The 20,174-nt window shown below is 36.7% G+C and overlaps 2 protein-coding genes across 3 annotated transcripts; one reads left to right on the forward strand and one right to left on the reverse strand.

The window, feature by feature from the left end:
• Positions 1–1,930, reverse strand: LOC139698500 (protein KTI12 homolog). Of its 2 annotated transcripts, XM_071597386.1 has the most exons (6): positions 1,698–1,930; positions 1,570–1,621; positions 1,432–1,484; positions 1,062–1,360; positions 928–990; positions 1–345 (listed from the first exon to the last, which is right to left on the reverse strand). In XM_071597386.1, exons 1-6 carry the CDS (start codon positions 1,849–1,851, stop codon positions 124–126), a joined length of 843 nt encoding a protein of 280 aa, XP_071453487.1. In that variant the 5' UTR covers positions 1,852–1,930; the 3' UTR covers positions 1–123. The 2 variants fall into 2 exon arrangements, with proteins under 2 accessions (XP_071453487.1, XP_071453488.1); XM_071597387.1 differs by lacking the exon at positions 928–990.
• A 1,198-nt stretch (positions 1,931–3,128) lies between these two features.
• On the forward strand, positions 3,129–18,559 carry LOC139698522 (alpha-ketoglutarate-dependent dioxygenase alkB homolog 6). Its single transcript, XM_071597388.1, has 5 exons — positions 3,129–3,511; positions 3,598–3,774; positions 4,530–4,637; positions 13,815–13,931; positions 18,071–18,559. The coding sequence occupies exons 1-5, from the start codon at positions 3,434–3,436 to the stop codon at positions 18,557–18,559; spliced, it is 969 nt and encodes a 322-aa protein (XP_071453489.1). The 5' UTR covers positions 3,129–3,433.
• Positions 18,560–20,174: the final 1,615 nt, after the last annotated feature.

Genomic DNA, 20,174 nt, shown 5'->3' on the forward strand with positions numbered 1-20,174 from the left:
TCACTAGATAAAATGTTTACTTACAAAAACAATACATGATCCATCATGGTGAATTTTTATCACGAAGCCAAGGTTAACAGATATGGCTACATAGCCTCAGGAGAAATGTTATGACTGGCCAAATCATTCAGAGAGTCGATGATTCAAGAACTGTACAAAATGCACTGGGATAGCCGAGATGTCTTCATCACGCGGAGGATTCAATTTTGTGTAAGATAAAAATTGTCTTCTTAGTCGAGCTAATTGTGGAGCAGAAAGGGTGCCACCAGGACATGAAAAATATATAGGGCAACCCTGGATCTTAACATCATTCTCAGCTCCTATTTTGTAAGCAGAAAGAATCTCCTGCAAATAAAATTAAACAATAGTCTCAACTGCAAGGTAATATACATATAATATAATAACATATGAGCCTAGAGGGAATGTAATTCAATTTTATTAGCAAGACCTCATTGCATGTCCACTTAACTGTAGTCCCAAGAGTTGGCATATTGTCTGGCTAATATGGTTACCCAACTACACAAAAGGTTCATCATTATTCTATTGTTACATTTACCCTTACTCCTTGCACTTTTGTTCCCCATGAAAGGCTAAAAAATTACCTACCTATATCATGATTCACTTTTAACCACAACTCAATGAACATTTTAACCAATTTTTAGGGCAATGTGTACTCACATAGTACATATTTGTATTTTGATAAATTTTATGATTTTTAGGATCTTTCTAATATGAGATATTCTACATTTTCTTTCATCAGCCTGTTCCTATTTTCTTCTGATAATGAGGAAGTTCAAGCCTAAGCACATATGCTTGTGGACACTAGAAAAACAGATCACTGTAGTGGGTAAATTTAGTTACCCAAGTAACAAATCTGGAATAATTTAATGACTTAAATGGCAGGATCTTAGAAAAAGATATACTCACAGAAACAACATTTTGTGTCACTTTATCCATTTCGTATAAGAAGTTTGTAGACGAAATAGGTTGCTGCAAAAGAGTAATGCACTGTAAAATACTATTGAAAAATAATATAATACAATTCCTTGACAATATCTTACACATTGCGTGGACTTATTAGGTGGCGGGGCCTTCCTTTCAAAAAGGCTTTCCAATATTTCAGAGGTAGGAAGTCTGTCAGCCGGGAAAACGGTGAATAGGGGAGAATCCCATCGATTTCTGCTGTCCGGAGCTTCATATCTCATTACTAATGCATCGTGTACTTCTTTATTGAATTTTTCAAATTCATTTTTCCTCCTTTCATTCCAAGACCAAGCTTCTCCACTCGAAATTTGGCAATGAACCGTAACTTGCGTTGTTTTGCACTCTTTTGACATACAGTAAAGCTCGTACCTATAACCTGTCAACTTAGTATTAGTAGACTTATATTGCAAACTGGAAATGATATGAATAAAATTAGACCGATCAAACCTTTGATGTAGTTTCCTCCATCCAATATCACTACATTACCCCCATCAAGAAGTCTGAAAAATAAAAAAAGTGACACTAAATTGGAATAAAAATACTAATGTATAGCATTTAAATTTGATTTGTCTTCAGAAATATTACCTCTGGGCTCGTGATTTCAGAATAGCTCTCACTTCTTTTTCTTTCGACGGATCTGAAAGCATATGTTCACATATTATTCAATCATTGTAAACTTCTTCACTGCATCAACCATTAGCGATTTAACTAACTCATATATACAGAATTTTTCTCGATTCCCTCGAATGCATCGTCTTCACTGATGACATGCACGACTTTCATTTCACTTTCGAAGAAAGACTTAAGTTCAGTTGCGCGTGATGTCTTCCCACTGCATGGGAAACCAGTTAAAATAACCAAAGGCATTCTCAGACGAAGTGTCGGACAGAGTTACAGTACAAATCTTTTTCAGACGTCTTTACGGGTAAACAATATCCATCTTGAATACTCGCATTAGCGCGTTTCAACTATCATTATCATGAGAACTGCAGCGGTGCGCAATAGTGTATATTCGGTAGTTTTTTAATCGAGAATTACGCCACACTGAACATTATTTACTCATGTTCTCATTTACATTAAATGAGCAAATAATAATTTTTAGGAGGGGGTATCATAGATTTATCTGGAACCTCATTATTGAATGAATGAATTTTGGAATCGATATGATCGTTCGAATCAAATTATGGGCACCGAGTCAAAAGATGTGCGAACGGTACATTCGTACAGCGCGATTACGAACTCTGATCCCCCCTTAACTCTTATACCAGCAAGAGTTCGTTACAAACAAAAGACACCCTTTTCAGGAAATATTGTTTAATATAATCCTACTAAAAAGAGGCCGTAAGAAGCTCAGTTTATTCTTTCCAATACCCTTCCTAGTCACTGAGAATATTTATCTAACCCGAGCCCACGCCTACCCACTTCACCCCAAACGAACCGATCCCACCGGACTCGGAAATGAAAACGGGAAACCGGGATACTGAAACCATATTAAAAACCATCCCTACCACTCCCCGTTCTTCCAACCGGGCTTAACCCGGAACGAAAACGCCTTGGGAAACGGAAACAAAACTATAATTGAATAAAGGCACGGTAACTATGGCCGGCTACGGTTATTATGGAAAGAATCAATCCCAGCCGTACTATTAATTTCAGGACTAATGTCGGAAGAGGTTCCACAGTAGACCTGTTTGAGTGAGTGAGCTTTGCAAGGGTTAAGGCGTTTACGCATACCTAACCAAGTGAGTGATTGGCGGGCCACTGGCGCAGGGAGTTATTCTTTAGTAAATCAGCATTTACAGTTATTTGCTAATTACAAAACCCACATATTTGAATGTCTAAAGGGTAAATTTATTGCCCCAGAATCTTTGGAGTTTAATCATGTTATTTGTAAAATATTTTTTTGGAAGTTTACTTTTTTTGGGATGAAATTATTTGTTTTAGGCATAGTCTTATGGTACATATTCACATTAGTTTTTAGTTGATGCACTCCGTCATGCCATTATATTTTTATTCACCCGAAATACAGGTGGTATACATATTTAGCGGAATAATAAGTGTTAGCATTATAGTTTATTTTGAAAAGGAAGCACAGACCCCGCAAAGCAGTAAGGGAAACAATTGAACAGCGAAAACCACGACACGAAAGGGGAGGGAAGTTGTTTGTCATCAGTGGTTCACAACATAGGAAGATTCTGTTCACTAAGCATATGTACTTCAACCCTATAATTTAAGCATAGTGACCGGGGGTGAGACTTCGGCCCCCTCACTCGTAAAAACAGCAGACGGAGATATAAAGTGTGGTATCAGTAAACTCCACCTGACGGAGTGACTATGTGCACTCTTCAATTCTCAATAGCCCCCATGCGAAGGTGACGAGTGTTTTGAGTGCGTAATGTATAACTGAGTAAATGCTGGAGAGTATAGTCCGAATTAACAAACATTAGAAATGGCTGGCGTTGATAAGAATTTTATTACAAATAGTAATATAAGTAGCGTCAACCTCAGTGAGTACCTAGTTGAAGAGGTAAGTATACTTCGTGGTAGAAATCAGAATCTAGCGGTTAATATTAAGACATAATTGCATCGTTATTCTAAAATATCTCTTTACAGACGCCTGCAACTGTGTATTACATCCCAAATTTCGTATCCATAAAGGAGGAAGAGCAAATACTTGAAATGGTTTATAGAGTCCCGAAGCCAAAATGGACGCAATTGTCTAACCGACGATTGCAGAATTGGGGGGGAATTCCTCATCCAAATGGAATGCTGGTCGAAATCATACCCGAGGTAGTACAATGTGGCAATTGAGAACGCCTTTGATGAATGTGATGGTGTGTGATTAAGTCGATACTGTGAAAAATATTAACGTTTTCCCGTTTATTTGCCTTTCTATTGGCAACCTTTTAGTACCACAGGCATGCGAGCGATATTTCGCCTTTAACAACAGTGATGGGTTGAATAGTAGTTAGAAAAAAGTCTTACATTACAGTGATTCTTGTAACATTTTGACATATTTGATTTATATGCTTAGTTCCTTGTCGAATACGATTGCTAGAAGCCGTACCGCAAAACCTATCACATATAAAAATATGTTTTCCATTGAATGTTTATCTCACCTTTGCAGTCTTTAGTGAAGTTCTTAGTCAAATAGTCATTATCCATGCTAATGTTTAGTGAACTTTAAATATTTGAAATGGTTGATTTAAAATGTTAATGTGGTGTTCTATGTCGATTGAGTATTTCACATATTAGCAAAATACTGGCTGTCATATACGGTTGAAATTACGTGATATATGTATGCAAAAGGCTATTCGGGAAAAATTTAATGAAATGACCCCGGAAACTCTGTATTATCAGTATGTGTTAGTCATGTGGAATGATTTGTTGGGGAAAACTTCCCACGTAGGTTTGGTTAAGGTCAGAACTTTTAAACAAAATAAACAATGTACCATGTGTATGGTTACGGGGAATAATATATTGCTCTTCGGTAGTATTAGAAAAAAATCCTGGTGATTGAAGTATTATTTTCATTTTAACTACAGTGGCTGTCTTTTTACCTGGATAAAGTGTGGACTTTGGGAGTGTTTGAGGAAATGTGCAGGCCCAATCATGTGTTGATCAATGAATATTTGCCTGGGCAAGGAATAATGGTAAGGTAGTATTGAGGTAATGTATTAAGGTTCAGCTTTCTATTTACGACCTTTGATTACCACAGGATCCAGCAAGCATCTATTTTATTTAATAGTATTTAAAAATTTAAATGTTGTAAAGTTTTTATCAATTTTCACGGAGCCTAACCACTCATGCTCCATTGAGGGTACATAATTATTTTCTGCCTTTTCCCATCCTCTCCCAGTCATTGGAAGATTGATGGTGGCATCCAATAACCAAGTCATAGCACCATCATTGGTTACTATATTCATATTTATGTTTATTAGTTCATAAAAGACATGAGTGGAACATATCACATTGATTGCAAATTTTCAAGATAGATACAATACAAAAGCAATTGGAGCTTGAAAACAAGTGATACAATCACAAATAAATAAAGTAAAAAAAGAAAAAAAACATTAAGCAGGAGCAGTAACTACATACATAGGAATACAAGTATTTATCAATGGAGTGGGACATGAATTCATCCACAGTATAGAATGGATGTTCACTAAGGATCTGATGAAGTTCAGATTTAAATGACAAAGAATTATTTATTCCCCTTAGTTTTCTAGGTATTAATTTCAGGAATTTCACACCAGCATATCAAGGGTTCTTAGCCAAAATATGTGAGTTATGAGCAGTTATCCTCAAGTCATTACAACCTCTTGTGTGTATTATCTTATCAGATTGAACATGGCTTTGTATTGCTGCTTAATAATAAAAGCATGGAAAATATAAATACTGGAAATAGTTAAAATTTAAGATTTTTAAGGTAAGGTCCACAACTACATGCCCTTGGAACCTTATCTAGGAATTGATCACAGCTCATTTTTGCAGTCTAAAGAGGCACATGGAATGATCAATAGTTCCCCCACATGGCTATTCCATATTTCCGGTGACCATGAATAACTGAGAGCACCGTATCACCACCAACCATGGTCACAATTTTTCTGAGAAGATAACAGCCTATGGCCACTTTAGAGCCTATTATGAGTATGAGTTTCCCAGGACTGAATCCCCAAGAATTTTGTCGCTCTAGAAGACTTTAGAGAGGACCCATTAATCCTCTAAGGCTATAATTTTTCTTTGATGTGACGAAATTGGATTAATGTAGTTTTCTCATTTTTCATCTATACCAAATTTTATTTACACCATTTATTCATACAGTCAGTGTTACCTTGAACTACTTCATTGTTTAGGTGAGTTGTATCATCTACTAGCTGAATACCTGGCTTTGCACGGGTTAGGGGGAAGCAATAATATAAATATACTACATAAATAAAAACAACAAATTATAAAGTACAATAATACACTACTTCATACAAATTTAAGAATCTTTTTTATTTAACACCTGTCTATAAACTACATTTTTTGTTTCATATCCAGGAGAAAGAATATATAAATTTTTAGGCGAACCTACTCCGGAGCAAGCAACATAAAGTTGCCCGTGGCTAAAACATGGCGATCTTAGATCAACACCACAAAACTTTAAAGACTGTCCCTGTGATTTATTAATGGTAATTGAAAAAGCTAGCCGGACTGGAAACTGTAATCTTTTAAAGTTGAAGGGAAGATCAGTTGGGATTAGAGGTATCCGTGGAATAAAAATTATTTCACCTTTTCCTTTTCCAGTTAAAATGATGATGCCTGGATTATATTTTTCATTAATTATGTCACACACAATCGTGTCCCATTGCAGAGTTTTGGTGGATCTAAATTTTGCAATAAAATGATTGGAGATCCTACTCTAAGTATAAGGCGATGTTGTGGCAATCCAGCTGGATCAAGTGAATTTAGGAATTCCGTTGGATAATTGACGGCTTCGTCAGCATCCACTACGGTATCAACCGATTTATATTCAATCACGTCTCCTGGCTGCATGGCTAGTATCTCCTTGTTAATTTCATTAACATCATCGTTCTTAGGAGCTAGAATGGCTCTTTCTCGCAACCATTCTAAATTTTTATAATTTTGATTAACATTAGGATAGACTGCTTGTATCATATCGCGGACAGTTTTCACCGATACACATCTGATGACAATTTTATCATACCAGATGCTTCAATAACTAATCTTCTCCAATCTCCAAAAGTTTATTTACAAAATTTTGAGCATTCCCATCTCTTAAGAGGATTCGCATGTTTTGTTTAAGGCTAATTTCTTGGACATGATTCCATAGAACAGAATGTTTTAAACAGGCATAAATTTCATCGGCTGGAGTCAATTTTGGAATGACAGGCAGAGTTTGACGGAAGTCTCCACACAGGAGTACCAGAGCTCCTCCCATTAAACTGGTGTTTCCTCTGAGATCTTGAAGTGTTGCGTTGAGGGCCTCAAGAGATTTCTTATGAGCCATCGTACACTCATCCCATACTATCAATTTACATTCTATAAGAACTTGTGCCTGGCCGCTTGTTTTATTTATATGACATGTGGGATTTTCTTGTCGGGAAATATTAAGTGGCAACTTAGGGCAGAGTGGGCTGTTCTTCCTCCTTCCATTAATGTTGCTGCAATACCTGAAGATGCAACGGCTAGAGCGATTTCTCCATGAACCCTGATTTCAGCGAGAACTAAATTAATTAAAAATGTTTTTCCCGTGCCACCAGCAGCATCAAGAAAAATGATACCTCCTTCTTGTTTATCTACTTGATCCATTATTGTTTCGTACGCGAATTTCTGATCTTCATTAAGAAGTGGCTTTTTATCCGCGATGTATGCTTCTAAGTCTAAGACATTGTAGCTAGTTTCACGTATATAATCTGGATAAAATACACCCTGTTGATCTTGTACAGGTGCAAAAAGACCGAGTTCCACTAAAGTCTTGTTAACCATGGTGATACACTTTTCCTCCAAAATAATCAAAGTTTTATTAAAAATGTCGGAGTTAAACGTAATATCCAATGTAGGATTTTCACTTCGAACTTTAGCCAGTATATCCTCACTCATTGATTCTTTATATTTTTCCCGTAATGTTTTTGGGTTAGATGGATTACAGGAGGTTATTATGATGGCAAACAAAATTCGGATTTGTCCTGGAAGAGAAATCAAACTGGTCTCTCGCAATGAGTCATCCCAGTGTTGATCTCCTTCTAGCAACCCTAAATTCTGGCAAGCTTCTCTGAATGTCTCACATATTTCTCCGTTTACCGTTCTTAATTCTGCAAATGAGCGAGGTCCTCTAATGGTATGTAGAAGCATTCTTAAAAAATAACATTCGGCGTTGTTAGGATGGACTGTGTAGACTCGGCCCGATGCGTCACATGAATAAATATTATTCTCAGGATCAAAGTTGCCCATTTTTCTTCTACAAAAGACTTTCCTTGATGTATTCTACGTATAACATCTCGGCAATTCTGAATACAATAGTGTTCTTGCAAAAGTATCCTGCTGGCATAGTTGGAAAAATTCTGTTTCTATGACAGCAAAAAAGTAAACAAATTACATACATACAAACAAACACACTCCTTTATATATATAGATGTACATATTCTTGACCCATGAATATATTAATTTTGAGATATTGTTTAGGAATAGAATGAAAAGTAGGGAACCCAGATTAGATCCTTGAGGGACACCTCTCTCAGTCATCAAGGGATTAGAGATAGCAAATGATTTTGATTCAATTGAGTATAATTTATCTGTTTGTGATCTTCCGGTTCAAAAAGATTTTATCCATTGGTTGACTATCCCAAGGATTCCATTTTCCTCAAGTTTCATCGGTGGCACTGCTTGAGCAACTGAGTCGAAAGCCATTTTTAAGTCATTCGAAACACCAATTACATTATTCCTTTTGTCAGAAGGGAGGAAGATGGAAAAAATTGAGATTCGAGCAGTGATTAAATACCTCTTAAAGAAAGGTATGAAAGCATAGGAAATTCATCCAGACTCACAAAGCACTCTGGGGGACTTTCCTCCTTCATTGAAGTAAAACAGATGTATCTTTCTGCAAAATTTTTATTAAGCACCACAAGTTTCAAAGTAGCGGCGTCGCTCTCAGGTACAAAGTTATGGAATTGTCAAGGTGGCGGAATTGGCAAAGGTTGGTGGAGGGGATAGGGGAGGTGGGGAGGGAGAGTGTTAGCAGGGGGGAGGGGATGGAGGTGGCCAGGAAGGTTCACAGTTCGGGGGTCACAAGTTTTGTTCTTGAATGAGAGTGAGGTTTCCATCAGTGGTGAATATCTTTCTAAAACAATGTCATTAAGGAAATAGCCTTTATACACTTTTCTTCTTATTTTCAGCTCTTCTATTATGTCCATTTTGCACCATTTCCCAATGAGATGCAAGATTTCATGGGTTTAGTAACTTGCGTGTCCCTCCTCCAGCAGATGACTTGCAAAGTGGTAGTGGGATGGTTTCCTATAAAGGAAGCTTCTCCTATGCTCCTCCGATCTTATTCTTAAGGCTATCCCAGGCTGCCCCACATATGTGGTATCACATTCATTACATCTCAACTTGTACAATCTACTTTTGTCCAAACGATCAGTCTTGTCTTTTGTTTTGTTGAATCAACATCTTAAATTGTTCCTATTGTAATTACACTTACTTATGTACCCTTATTTTTCTATTAACATCAATTTCATGAGGTCAGCCCGACTTTTATGACCTTGTGGTCTCACTCACTAATTATGTTTCTTTAATTTGAATATATTGATTGCACTTGATCAAAATCCCCGGGATATAATATTAGGGAAGAAGAGTAAATAAAATGTGATATAAACTTTAATATAAAGTCAGGAGGATGTAACTGTCAACTGTCTCATAGCAAATAATAATGCACTATTCCTCTGTTGATTGAGATTTATTTTTATGTAAGTTTTGGCATTGCTTCTGTATCTTCAGGTGCCTAATATGCACAAGCCTAAATAGTTTCCTCAAGACAGCAAGGGGGAAGGTTAGGAGTTGTTTGGAGGGGAAAGAGTGAGGGTAAGGGGCAAGGGAAGGATAAAAGTGAAGTTTTACAGAAATTGCTAATTATATATGTGTAGAAAGTCAGTCTTTGGTATGAGCCCCACTGCATGTGATCATCTAGATGCCAGGGTGGGGGTAGGCTGGGGATCCCCGCCAGTGGGCAAACTTGTCATCAGCAGAGGAGGGATGGACTTCCCTGAATGGCTACCCCGAGACATCATCCTTGGTGGTGGAGTCTGATGAGTGTTGCCTGGCCTCAGCATTCTATTGGGAGTTAGGAGGGGCTGATGAACTTTACAGGCAATTAAGTGGAGACCTCCGGAAGATGAAGAAGTAATGTCGAAACCAAGGTCACATATTTATCATCAGATATATCGTCAATTTATCGTCATATAAATATTTATCAACAGTGGAGCAGTGCATTATTATTTGCTACGAATATATTATGTTTACCTTCCACAACTTAATGCTCGATTTGACTAAATTGGATGTCTCTCTAAGCCAATGCAAAAGTAGTATTAGTTGTTGTAGCAAGAGAGGTGACCAAGATTTGTCTGTATCATTAGGGATAGGTGGGTTATTTGATCAAGGTAGGATTATCAGAGAATGGGAGGAGGGGTGGAGAGAAAACTTGTGTCAGTGTTAGCCTACTCTTTACAAAAGTCAGCGAGGGGCTCACTGCTTAATATGCAGTGAATGAGGTACTCAATTGAAGTGCTCTCTACATAGCTCTCAAATAGGGATCAGGATACTGATGAAAAATTCTGCCAACTCAGGGATGTGATGAAAATCCAGTACACAAGCCACAGCACCAACTTGATCCATGGTGACCTTAATGTGCTCATGAGGGCATCATATTTTAAGTCACATCTAAGAGTAGCTTTCAAATAAATACCTAGGAGTTTAGTGAGTCAATATTAATAGGTTTTTTTGTATGGTGATTGTTGTACTTATGTGTGGCCTCAGCTTTCAGTAGATTTACTTTTAAGACAGAATTGTATCATGTGAATTTTCCTGAGATTTAAATTTATTTCATTTTTGTGGCACCATTTTGAAAGATGTCCAATTGCTGTTGTGGAATCTTCAATAATAATGCTTTATGATAGTGCATAATATATAAGTTTGTGCAAAATTATATTTCTGTGTATATTCTGCTAAATTTTTTATGTACAATATTTGTTGGCATTTAGGACATACAGGCATATAATATATGGGTGATCTGGCAACCCTCCCACCTCCACATGAAGATGACAGCCCTCTTCAACAAAAGTTAGGAATGTGTTTGCACATGTGTTATAATGTACTCACCAAAATGTCATTCATTATGGACTCTCAATTATTGTTAGACAGTCGTTTGAGTTAGCCTTATTGAGGGTTTTTGTGAAAATAGAAAAAAATGGATTGTTGAAAGTCTTTAAATATTTGTTTTTGAAAGGTAATATGCTTGTGCAGATAAAAGATGAGTTGGCTGCTATGTGCAGTGACTCTGCAGCATCATTTATAACTTATTAAATTTTAGGCAGCTGAATTTAAATGTAACCATGCCAACTTGGCTAGTGATGAATGTTCGGGAGAGAAAAAAGCTGCAAAAACTACTATTAGCATGGAGAAAGTTTGCCAAATGGTACTGAATGACCACTGAATTAAGGTTATGTAAGCTATCCGCACGTTGGGTGCCATGTTTGCTCACTTTGGACCAAAAATGCATTCAAATGAACATTTCTAAGGCCCTGTTGGAGCAGTTTAAGCCAAGTGAAATGAGTCACATTTTTTGTGTTGATTCATAACTGTAAATGAAATTAGGATATACCACTACAATCCTAAGAATAAAGAACAGTCAAAACAGGAGACTAAGCTAATGCTAAGGTTGAACGTGCTCTGAAAAAGGCAAAGACGGTTCCATTGGCTGGGAAAGTAAAGGCTGATTTGTTTTGACTGTTTTTTTGGGATAGTCACAGAATTGTGCTCATTTATTTTCTTTAAAAGGTAAAACGATATTGGGATAGTTTTACATACCATTACTTGAGAAGCTGAAGGCAGAAACTGCAAAAAAACTACCATCTTTGAAGAAGAAGAACGTGCATTTCCATTAGGGCAATGTTCCTGCTGACCCTTCTGCGGTCACCACGACAAAAAATCTTGAATTGCACTTCTTATCGATGTTGACATAAATACCCTGTGATCCACTAAAATGGTGTGTGACAAGGGGTGCATGCACCAGGTGGGAAGGGTGAGTGATAATAGAGGAATAGATAGATAGAAGAATATGGGAGAGGAAGGGAACAGGGAAAAATATTCTTTAAGAAACTATCAAATTATTTGCAAACTTGTAAACTTGCAGGAGAAAGATGCAATTCAGAACAAGGGTTACTTCACAGGACAAACTAGTTCCTTGTTTTGCAAAGTAGGGAATTAAAATGAACCGAAACCATTTATACGACAGGCCTCCACCAAAACAAGACATGCCATGCAGAGCTGAAAAATAGGAAGGGGGAACTCCACCATCACATGGACATGCAACTCATGGTCTCTGCTTCTCAGGCAGTGGAGGCATCCCCAATACCCTTAGTCCTCTGTCACACTAATCTCTCTGGTTGACCATATTGATTGACCACTCACCATATTCACCAGATTTGGTTCCATCCGACATTTTCCTGTTTCCTAACCATAAAGTTTGGCTCGTAGGACTAGAGATTTTCATTGGATGAGGTTAACGGACATGTAAATGGTTATTTAATGGAGAAAGACAAAAATCATGTGGAAGGGTTAAAAAAGCTCAAGCATGGCTGGAAAAAGTGTATCAACTTAAGGAGGCTATGTTGAAAAATAAATTTGAAAACAATTGTCATTTTTGTGGAAACTGAGGGTACTGATCTTCTCTGGTCTAATAGCCAAGTTTTCAATGTTTCTTTACGTTCTGGCCATTTTATAATTCTATTTAGCTGGTAATATTTACTATTCATAGCTTTTTGTTGTTTTGTCTTCCTGTCTTCACCAATTTCTTATCTTTTCAGTTGGTAGTGATTTGAAATTTCTTTCTCCTGTTATTTCCATGTTCTTTGCCGTGTAATCACTCGTAGTGGAGCCAATGTTTTTGAGCCATGTTCTGACATGAAATCTTAACATTATTATAACTGTGATAACTTGTTTAAATGTATTTAATTTGAAAATGCATTTTAATACTTTAAAACGAATAAACACTGCTGTTTCTATGTTTTTGTTGATGTGTGAATGTGATGATTGCATTTAGCCACAATTGTGCATGGATAATAGGCATATAGCTGGCAATGGCCATTCTGGCTAATTTCACAACCTACCCACCTCCCGAAATTGTGAATGATAAACTTGACAATAATGTTCTGAAATGAAATGGCAAATAGTGCTTTACTGAAACTCATAAATTATCAAAGAATGCAGATTTACTGCGAGCATATACCCCTAGGGAGCTTACTTGGGAGTTCCACTGTTCACATCCAAATGGAATACATGATTTCATCTGCTTTTGCCTAATGGAATAACACAGACACATATACATTGGATGACACACAAATTTCGATGCCAATGCATCTAAACTCATGTTACTTGAATTCTCTCTTTCAGATTGATGCAAAAAATGTATCACTAAACTAATTATTTTTAAAGAACAGAAAAATATTATGGAAAGATTTTAATCCATCTCACTCTTTTGTAAAAATACAAAAGAACACTTGAAAAATGTATGTTAATATAAATCACAAGATTTAGACTCAAATTTGAACTCATAATTTTGATTACTTGGGTATGCAAACCACCTCGCATTTTAGCCATATTTTGAGGAAAAATTGCATCCTTTGCGCTGGCAAATACAGTATATTCCTGAAGTACACCAAATTATATGGTTCTGTTAACAGACGAATGTTGTCCACCATCATTTTTATTTAGAGATGCACCTTGATAATGGTTACCAAGGTGTGAAATAAGCCAATGTTTTGGTATGCCTCTAATTCTTATGATTGGGATGATTGCTGGAGGCCATATTTTAGAGAAATCATCCCATCTTTGATTTCATGGTCGTATTAACTGTGTATATTATCTATCTCTAGTTCTTAATCTGTCCATTTTACTTTTAGACAAATGTATGAAATTGAATGCCTTATTTTGTATAACATTATTCGATGTAATTTATTATTAGAGTAATTGATATTTTAAAATAGTTTATTTTAATTGGAATATTTCTTACCATTGTGTCATTTATTCTCATACTTTTAAACTGGTTATTTCAGCCTCATTTTGATGGCCCACTCTTTTATCCAACAATCACTACTTTGAGCTTGGGTTCACATACTGTGTTGGACTTCTATATTCCCAGGTTAGAAGATAGTGGGGAACCTCAAGATTCAGTGAGTTGACTATGATTCAATCTTATATTTGCTTTTTTTATGGATGCTTATGTCAATAAGTTTTAAACTAGAACTGTGCATGCTAAAAAAAACAAAGGATTAAATCAATAAACTATTTTTTCATCATGATACATGCATTCCTAGTTGCGAATCATTCCAGGTTTCCCTACACAGTGCCATATTTAATTTTCCACATTTACTATGTCAATTACCTTGTGTATTTTATGTTTGAAGTCTGTGGAGGTTTACTGATTTTCTGATGGGTTCTTTCCACTTCAACAACACTATGTATCATCGTTTCTTTGCAAGCATTTGATATATTATTGAAAATCAATATTTTCTCTTTAATTAGGGTTATTGTGTCTTAAATAGATTTAAAGGTTAAAGACATGGTAATTTGGTTGCTGAATGAGATTTTTGAACATTTTTAATGATAAATTACTGAAATCTAGGGTAAATATTAACCAGTGGATTCCCAACAAATTCCATTAAGATTATTAACTATAAATTCCAGTGTAGAAATTTTTCCAAAATACCTCCGTGAATGATGAAATCAATGAAAAATCACATGTCATAGAAAAGTATTTAGAATACTTCAATCCTAATATAATTGTTGATAAATAGTGGTAGCAGTGGCTATGATAGTAAAAAACATGGTTATAGCCTTCTAAGCTTGTAACATAAGTCCAGGACCAGGAAATATAAAATTCTGGTGAACAAAAATAATAACTATTGACATAATACCAAAAAGTTATATTTAAGAACTCATAACATAGAATAGTGGTAAAAAGTAGAAAAATAGTGGAAAATTGTTGTAAAGATTCATTAAAAAATAGTGCTATGGTGATTTATTTCATTTAAGTCACAATTTAAAAAGATGGAATGTGTCATAAATTCTTTCGTTAGTGTCTCTGTAATTGCTAACAAAGATAAAAAACTATCATAAGTGGCTAAACTTCAGTATTATGTTAGTGATGACTTCAAATTGGATGATAGGAAAAAGCCAAAGGTTTTTTATACACGGGCTGTTCAATAAAGAATGATCAGAAATTTTTTAATTTGTATAATTATTAAAGTTTCAATTTTGTTATATTGTTAGCATAATGTGAATGTGGTAGAAGGTTCATTCATATGACTTCGATATTGCATCAGCAGCAGCCATTTCAAGTTGAAAACTATGTAATTAATCTACTGCATCGATGGAGTTAAAACAGGACAAGCAATACACTGCTTTAAAAGTTTGCTTTCATATGAACAACTCTCCCATTGATGCTGATGAAATGCTACACAAGGCTTATATAGTTGGTAGATATATTAAAATATTTCAGTAGGGCATACAGTGTCAAAAGCAGGTGGACCTGGACCTCCAGTCATTGCTCTTAAAGAAGTAAACATCAACACTGCTTCTGCCATTGTGAGAGAGAATCTTCCATTAATGTAAAGAGTACTATCAGGTGTATTGAAAATTTCTTTTGGTGCCATTCGCATTTTGGTAACAGAAATATTGTACGTGCGACATGTCTGTGCTCTATTGATTCTGGGACTGCTAACACCCAAGTAACAGAACATTCTTGTGCAGGTTTGCTCCAGTTCAAGGCACAGGAAGATGTGCAGTATCTTTTGAATGCACAAACATACTACAGTAAATGGACAGTAGTGTGAGAATGTACCAAAAATTCTCCTTGGATATATCAATTGTAAAAGGCCACATTCCAAAGCAGTAGACTGGATGCTGTGCCATGATGATCCCTGGCCACGCACAGAAAATATTGTTGCTAAATATTTAATTAAAATCGATGTGAAGTGCATTCCTCAGTCTCCGTATAGTCCAGACCTAGTCCATTTGACTTTTTCCTGTGTCTCAATGTGAGGAAATATCTAGGTGGAAAGTAATTATCCTCATCAGAAGCAGTGGTGAAAGCTTCTGAGGAGATAGAATAGACTCATCACAAAATGGCATGTCTTTGAAGATTGAAATAAAAATAAAATGGCATTAGTACATTTCATCCAATCGGTACTTCTTACAAAAATAACATCAAAATTTGGAGGACAAATGAAGGTATGTTGTTAAAAAACATATAATCATTGTTTATTGAACAACTGTCATGTATGTTGCCATACAATCATTTTGGATATTGCTAAAAAGACCTTAACTTTTTATTCAAATTAAGCACATGTACCTTTAATCTCATCAGCAGCAATATTTATATAATAATTTATGCATCATTTTTACTTCTCAAATAAAAGCAGAAATTAAACCCCATTAGTATAAGTAATGACATTGATAGTACATCTTATGCCGCCCTTTAACATTGGCGGGCCAGTGGAATTATTTGGGCTTCCATGTGACTACATCAGTAATCCTCCAAAATCTATGTGGCATCTTTATGTGACACACAGCTCTTGTACAGTATTTTTCTTTTTTAAAGACTTCTTTTACAAATTTGTTGATTAAATGGCTACATACTACCTTGATCAAAAATTTCCCGGAATTTATTCAGAAAATTAAAAATACAAGTTTATTCATCTAAATCTATATTGTCCCCTTCAAAGTAATCCCCATCGACTGCAACACACTTATGCCAGCGCTTGATCCAATCCTCGAAACATTTTTTATATTCGGTTTTCGGTATGTCCATCAGTGCTTCCTGCGATTTTTCCATTACTTCCTCTCGGCTGCTAAAACGCGTTCCCCGTAATGGTTTTTTAACTCGATTGAACAGAAAGAAGTCACAGGGAGCCAAATCAGGTGAATTCGGTGGCTGTTGGATGGTATTTGTTGCATTTTTCGTCAAAAAATTACGAATAATGATAGCACTGTGCGACGGTGCGTTATCATGGTGCAAAATCCACGAGTTTTCTGCCCACATTTCTGGTCTCTTTTGGCGAATTGCTTCACGCAAACGTCTCATAACGCCCAAATAATACTCTTTGTTTACTGTCTGGCCTTCTGGCAAAAATTCATGATGCACTACACCGTTGTAATCCATGAAAACCGTCAGCATTGCCTTCTTTTTTGACTGAAAACGACGTGGTTTTTTTGGTCTCGGCTCATTTGGTGAACGCCATTCACTTGCCTGATGTCTGGATTGCGTGTCGTACTCATAAACCCACGTCTCGTCTCCAGTAATGATCCTTTTGATGAATGTGGGATCGGATTCAGCCTCGCAAATCATGTCTTTTGCGACGTCAACACGGTCTCTTTTTTGCATGAAATTGAGGTCTTTTGGCACCAACTTTGCTGCTACACGACGGAAACCCAAATCATTAACCACAATGTCTTGGGCGGATCCATAGGCAATGTTCAAGTCCTCCGCTATTTCTCTGATGGTTAATTTGCGGTTATTGACCAACATTTCTTTTACTTTATCAATTTTTTCACCGACTTTCGATGTCGATGGTCTGCCACTGCGTTCATCATCTTCGATTGACTCACGACCACTTCTGAACCGCTCGTGCCACTGGTAAACGACCGTTTTTTTTAGAGAATCGTTGCCGAAACACTTTTCCAACATTTCCAACGTCCGTGCGCCACTAAATCCGTTTTTTACGCAAAATTTAATACAAGTTCGTTGTTGGAAATTTAAATCCATTTCTGCAATTGTAAAAAATCGCCAACACACACAGAGATAGATGTACTCTTGGCTACGTAACTTTTGCAAATGTCAAGTTATGACACTAAGATTTAAAGGGAATATCAATAACAGATGTACCAATTTAACAAAAAAAAACAGAACTCAAATCGGAACGATGGGAGCGCCACACGGTGGTTATTCCGGGAACTTTTTGATCAAGGTAGTATATCTTTTTTACTGTTTAATGTTAGCCCCAAAATATCATTAGATGATATTTATTCTCCTTGACATATCTTTCTCTTTGATTACATTTATGAATTTCGTGTCACTTATTAGTATTTTTATAGACACCTGTTTACTTATATCAATAATTCACACTCTTCATTTTCACATTGTTCTTACAGGTAATTTTCAAGACTTTTCAGTTGTTGCTAAATCCCATTTATGTTATTGATTGTTGTCATTAGAATAACATGATAATGGAAACATCTTCATTTAAAATCATAGAAGAACATGTAGCAGAATGTCATGTTTGGCTTAATAGATTTGTATTTGATCTTGCAGAAAATGTCCAAGCTGCTTTCACTTCTTGTGGAGCCCCGAAGCCTTTTGATTTTGAAGGATGATATGTACTCCAAATATCTTCATGGAATAGAAGAAACTGATGTAGACATGTTAATACCCTCTACTATTACTAACTGGAAAACATGTGAACAGTTTAAAAATGAATACCAAGATAAAACTACTGATGTAGGGGTTAAAAGTAGCCATTCTTCTGCCAATCCTAATCAAGTTTTGGGAAATAAAGAACACTCGGATCACTTTGAAGATCAAGAATTTAACTTGCCCCAAAGTGAGAATTATGGAACTGAAGGAAATAGTGTAAAAAAAGTGAAAATTTATGATTCTGGAATTATGAATGTTAAAGACACTCTTGGCATCAAGCTAGATGATAAAAAAGCAATGCAAACTGTCCAAAGAAAGACAAGGGTTTCATTGACCATGAGACATGTACCTAAAACATCTAAATTGAAGATAAAACTTGGAAGGTGAGAAACATGTTTTCATTTATTTTTCATCCCATGCTAACCCATTCATGAAGAATAAGACACATCAAAAAAATTAAATGCACATAGACATAGAAAATGGTCACTGCAATTAAGTTTCTCACTGTTAAGAGTAATGCAATTTTTCTAGGACTGTATTGAAATGAAATTTCAAGATTTTGATACTGCTGGCACCTTTTACAAGCTGTGGAAGTTTAAAAAGAGACGTTTCAGGCGTGATATGGTGGAATATCATGATTAATTAAAAATAGCAATTTTCCACAAAAATAAAGTTTAATGCGACCGGTTTCAATGTTAGTACATCATCATCAGGTGACAGTTAAACCTCAGAGTCCAGTATATGTTAGATTAAAGGCAAGTAAGGGGAGGGTGGAGGAAAAGAGGGGGGGGAGGCGGAAGGCAGCATGGGTGACTATGTGAGTGGGGGAGGGGAAAGGGTTGGGGAAGACAAGGTGCAAAGACCCTAGGAGTCCGGAGAGTGCATCATGGCCGAATGGAGGGGGGTGTCTCGTTGAGGGTGTCCCACGGTGCAGTACCATGCTCTTCGGGCCGCGGAGGAAGGGGATGAGATCGGGGGTTTTTTCCCCATGGTCTTGGTCTAGGAGCAAGGTATCAATACGCAAAGAAGCACTGAGTTAAAGGGTAAAGATTGGGATCACTTTATAGTTTTAAGGGGGCGCCCTAGCGAGGTTTTAGGGAAAGGGTGTAGGAGGGAATGTTATCACTTGCACATGTCGAATAGGGGGGGGCGGTGTGGTTTGTCCCGCAGCGGTGAACCTTCCTTCATCTTCCGTAGGAAAGATGGTGGGGACTCAGAGGGTTTCCCACCTTGTTCGGGAAAGCATGGTCTCCATGTGCACTGGGGGTGAAAGGAAGGAAATATCCAATTAGTAGGGGACAAGGGATCACTGGTCACATGTACGTCGTGGGAAGGTGATGGAGAGGAGGGGGGAGGGTGATGATAAAAATTGGACTTTGTTGATCAGCCCCAAGTCCTTGCGATGTAAGATTTCAAGCTGTTCCATGGCATCCAGCTTCCTTCCTTTTTCCAAGTTGTGAAGCACTTTGAATTCGAAATTGCAGAAATGGTTAGAATCCAATAGATGTTTGGCAAATAAAGAGTTGGTGTGACCTGTAATGTAGCCTTTCCTATGTTCCCCGATACGTTTCAAAAAACTCCTGCCTGTCTGAACAATGTAAATGGCCCCACACTCACACCGAATTTCATATACACCACTTTTGGTGTTGCAGTCTATAGGATCTTTGTTTGAGCATAGGGCTTTGTATAGAGTATTGGGGGTATAAAATGAAATGCTGAATTTATCTTTGGGAAACCTGTTAGCGATTTTGTATGACACAGAGTTATGGAACAGAAGTTTGCACCATTTGCACTCTGAGACAATAGCGACAGCAAGGGAGATGTTTAATTTCAGGGCCTGTTTCATTAGTTTTTTCTTCAGGAGATTATTTATTAAGCGGGCATGGTAACCGTTCTTAAAGGCTATGTACTTGATCGTATTGAACTCTCGTTCGAAGTTGGATTTGGACAAGGGGATACTGATTAATCTGTGGATCATGGAATTGAAGCTGGCTAGTTTGTG

Source organism: Hetaerina americana, unplaced genomic scaffold, assembly GCF_022747635.1.
Source record: "Hetaerina americana unplaced genomic scaffold, ioHetAmer1.1.p SCAF_10, whole genome shotgun sequence".
In the NCBI taxonomy this organism is placed as follows: domain Eukaryota; kingdom Metazoa; phylum Arthropoda; class Insecta; order Odonata; family Calopterygidae; genus Hetaerina; species Hetaerina americana.

Bases quoted from the DNA above. Each gene is read 5' to 3' on its own strand.
- LOC139698500 (XM_071597386.1), bottom strand. From the start codon at position 1,851: ATGCCTTTGGTTATTTTAACTGGTTTCCCATGCAGTGGGAAGACATCA. The intron at 1,485-1,569 runs GTAATATTTCTG...TTTATTTTTCAG, and splicing joins CTGAAATCACGAGCCCAGAG to ACTTCTTGATGGGGGTAATG. The intron at 1,361-1,431 runs GTTTGATCGGTC...CTAAGTTGACAG, and splicing joins TGGAGGAAACTACATCAAAG to GTTATAGGTACGAGCTTTAC.
- LOC139698522 (XM_071597388.1), top strand. From the start codon at position 3,434: ATGGCTGGCGTTGATAAGAATTTTATTACAAATAGTAATATAAGTAGC. The intron at 3,512-3,597 runs GTAAGTATACTT...ATCTCTTTACAG, and splicing joins GTGAGTACCTAGTTGAAGAG to ACGCCTGCAACTGTGTATTA. The intron at 4,638-13,814 runs GTAAGGTAGTAT...TGGTTATTTCAG, and splicing joins TGCCTGGGCAAGGAATAATG to CCTCATTTTGATGGCCCACT.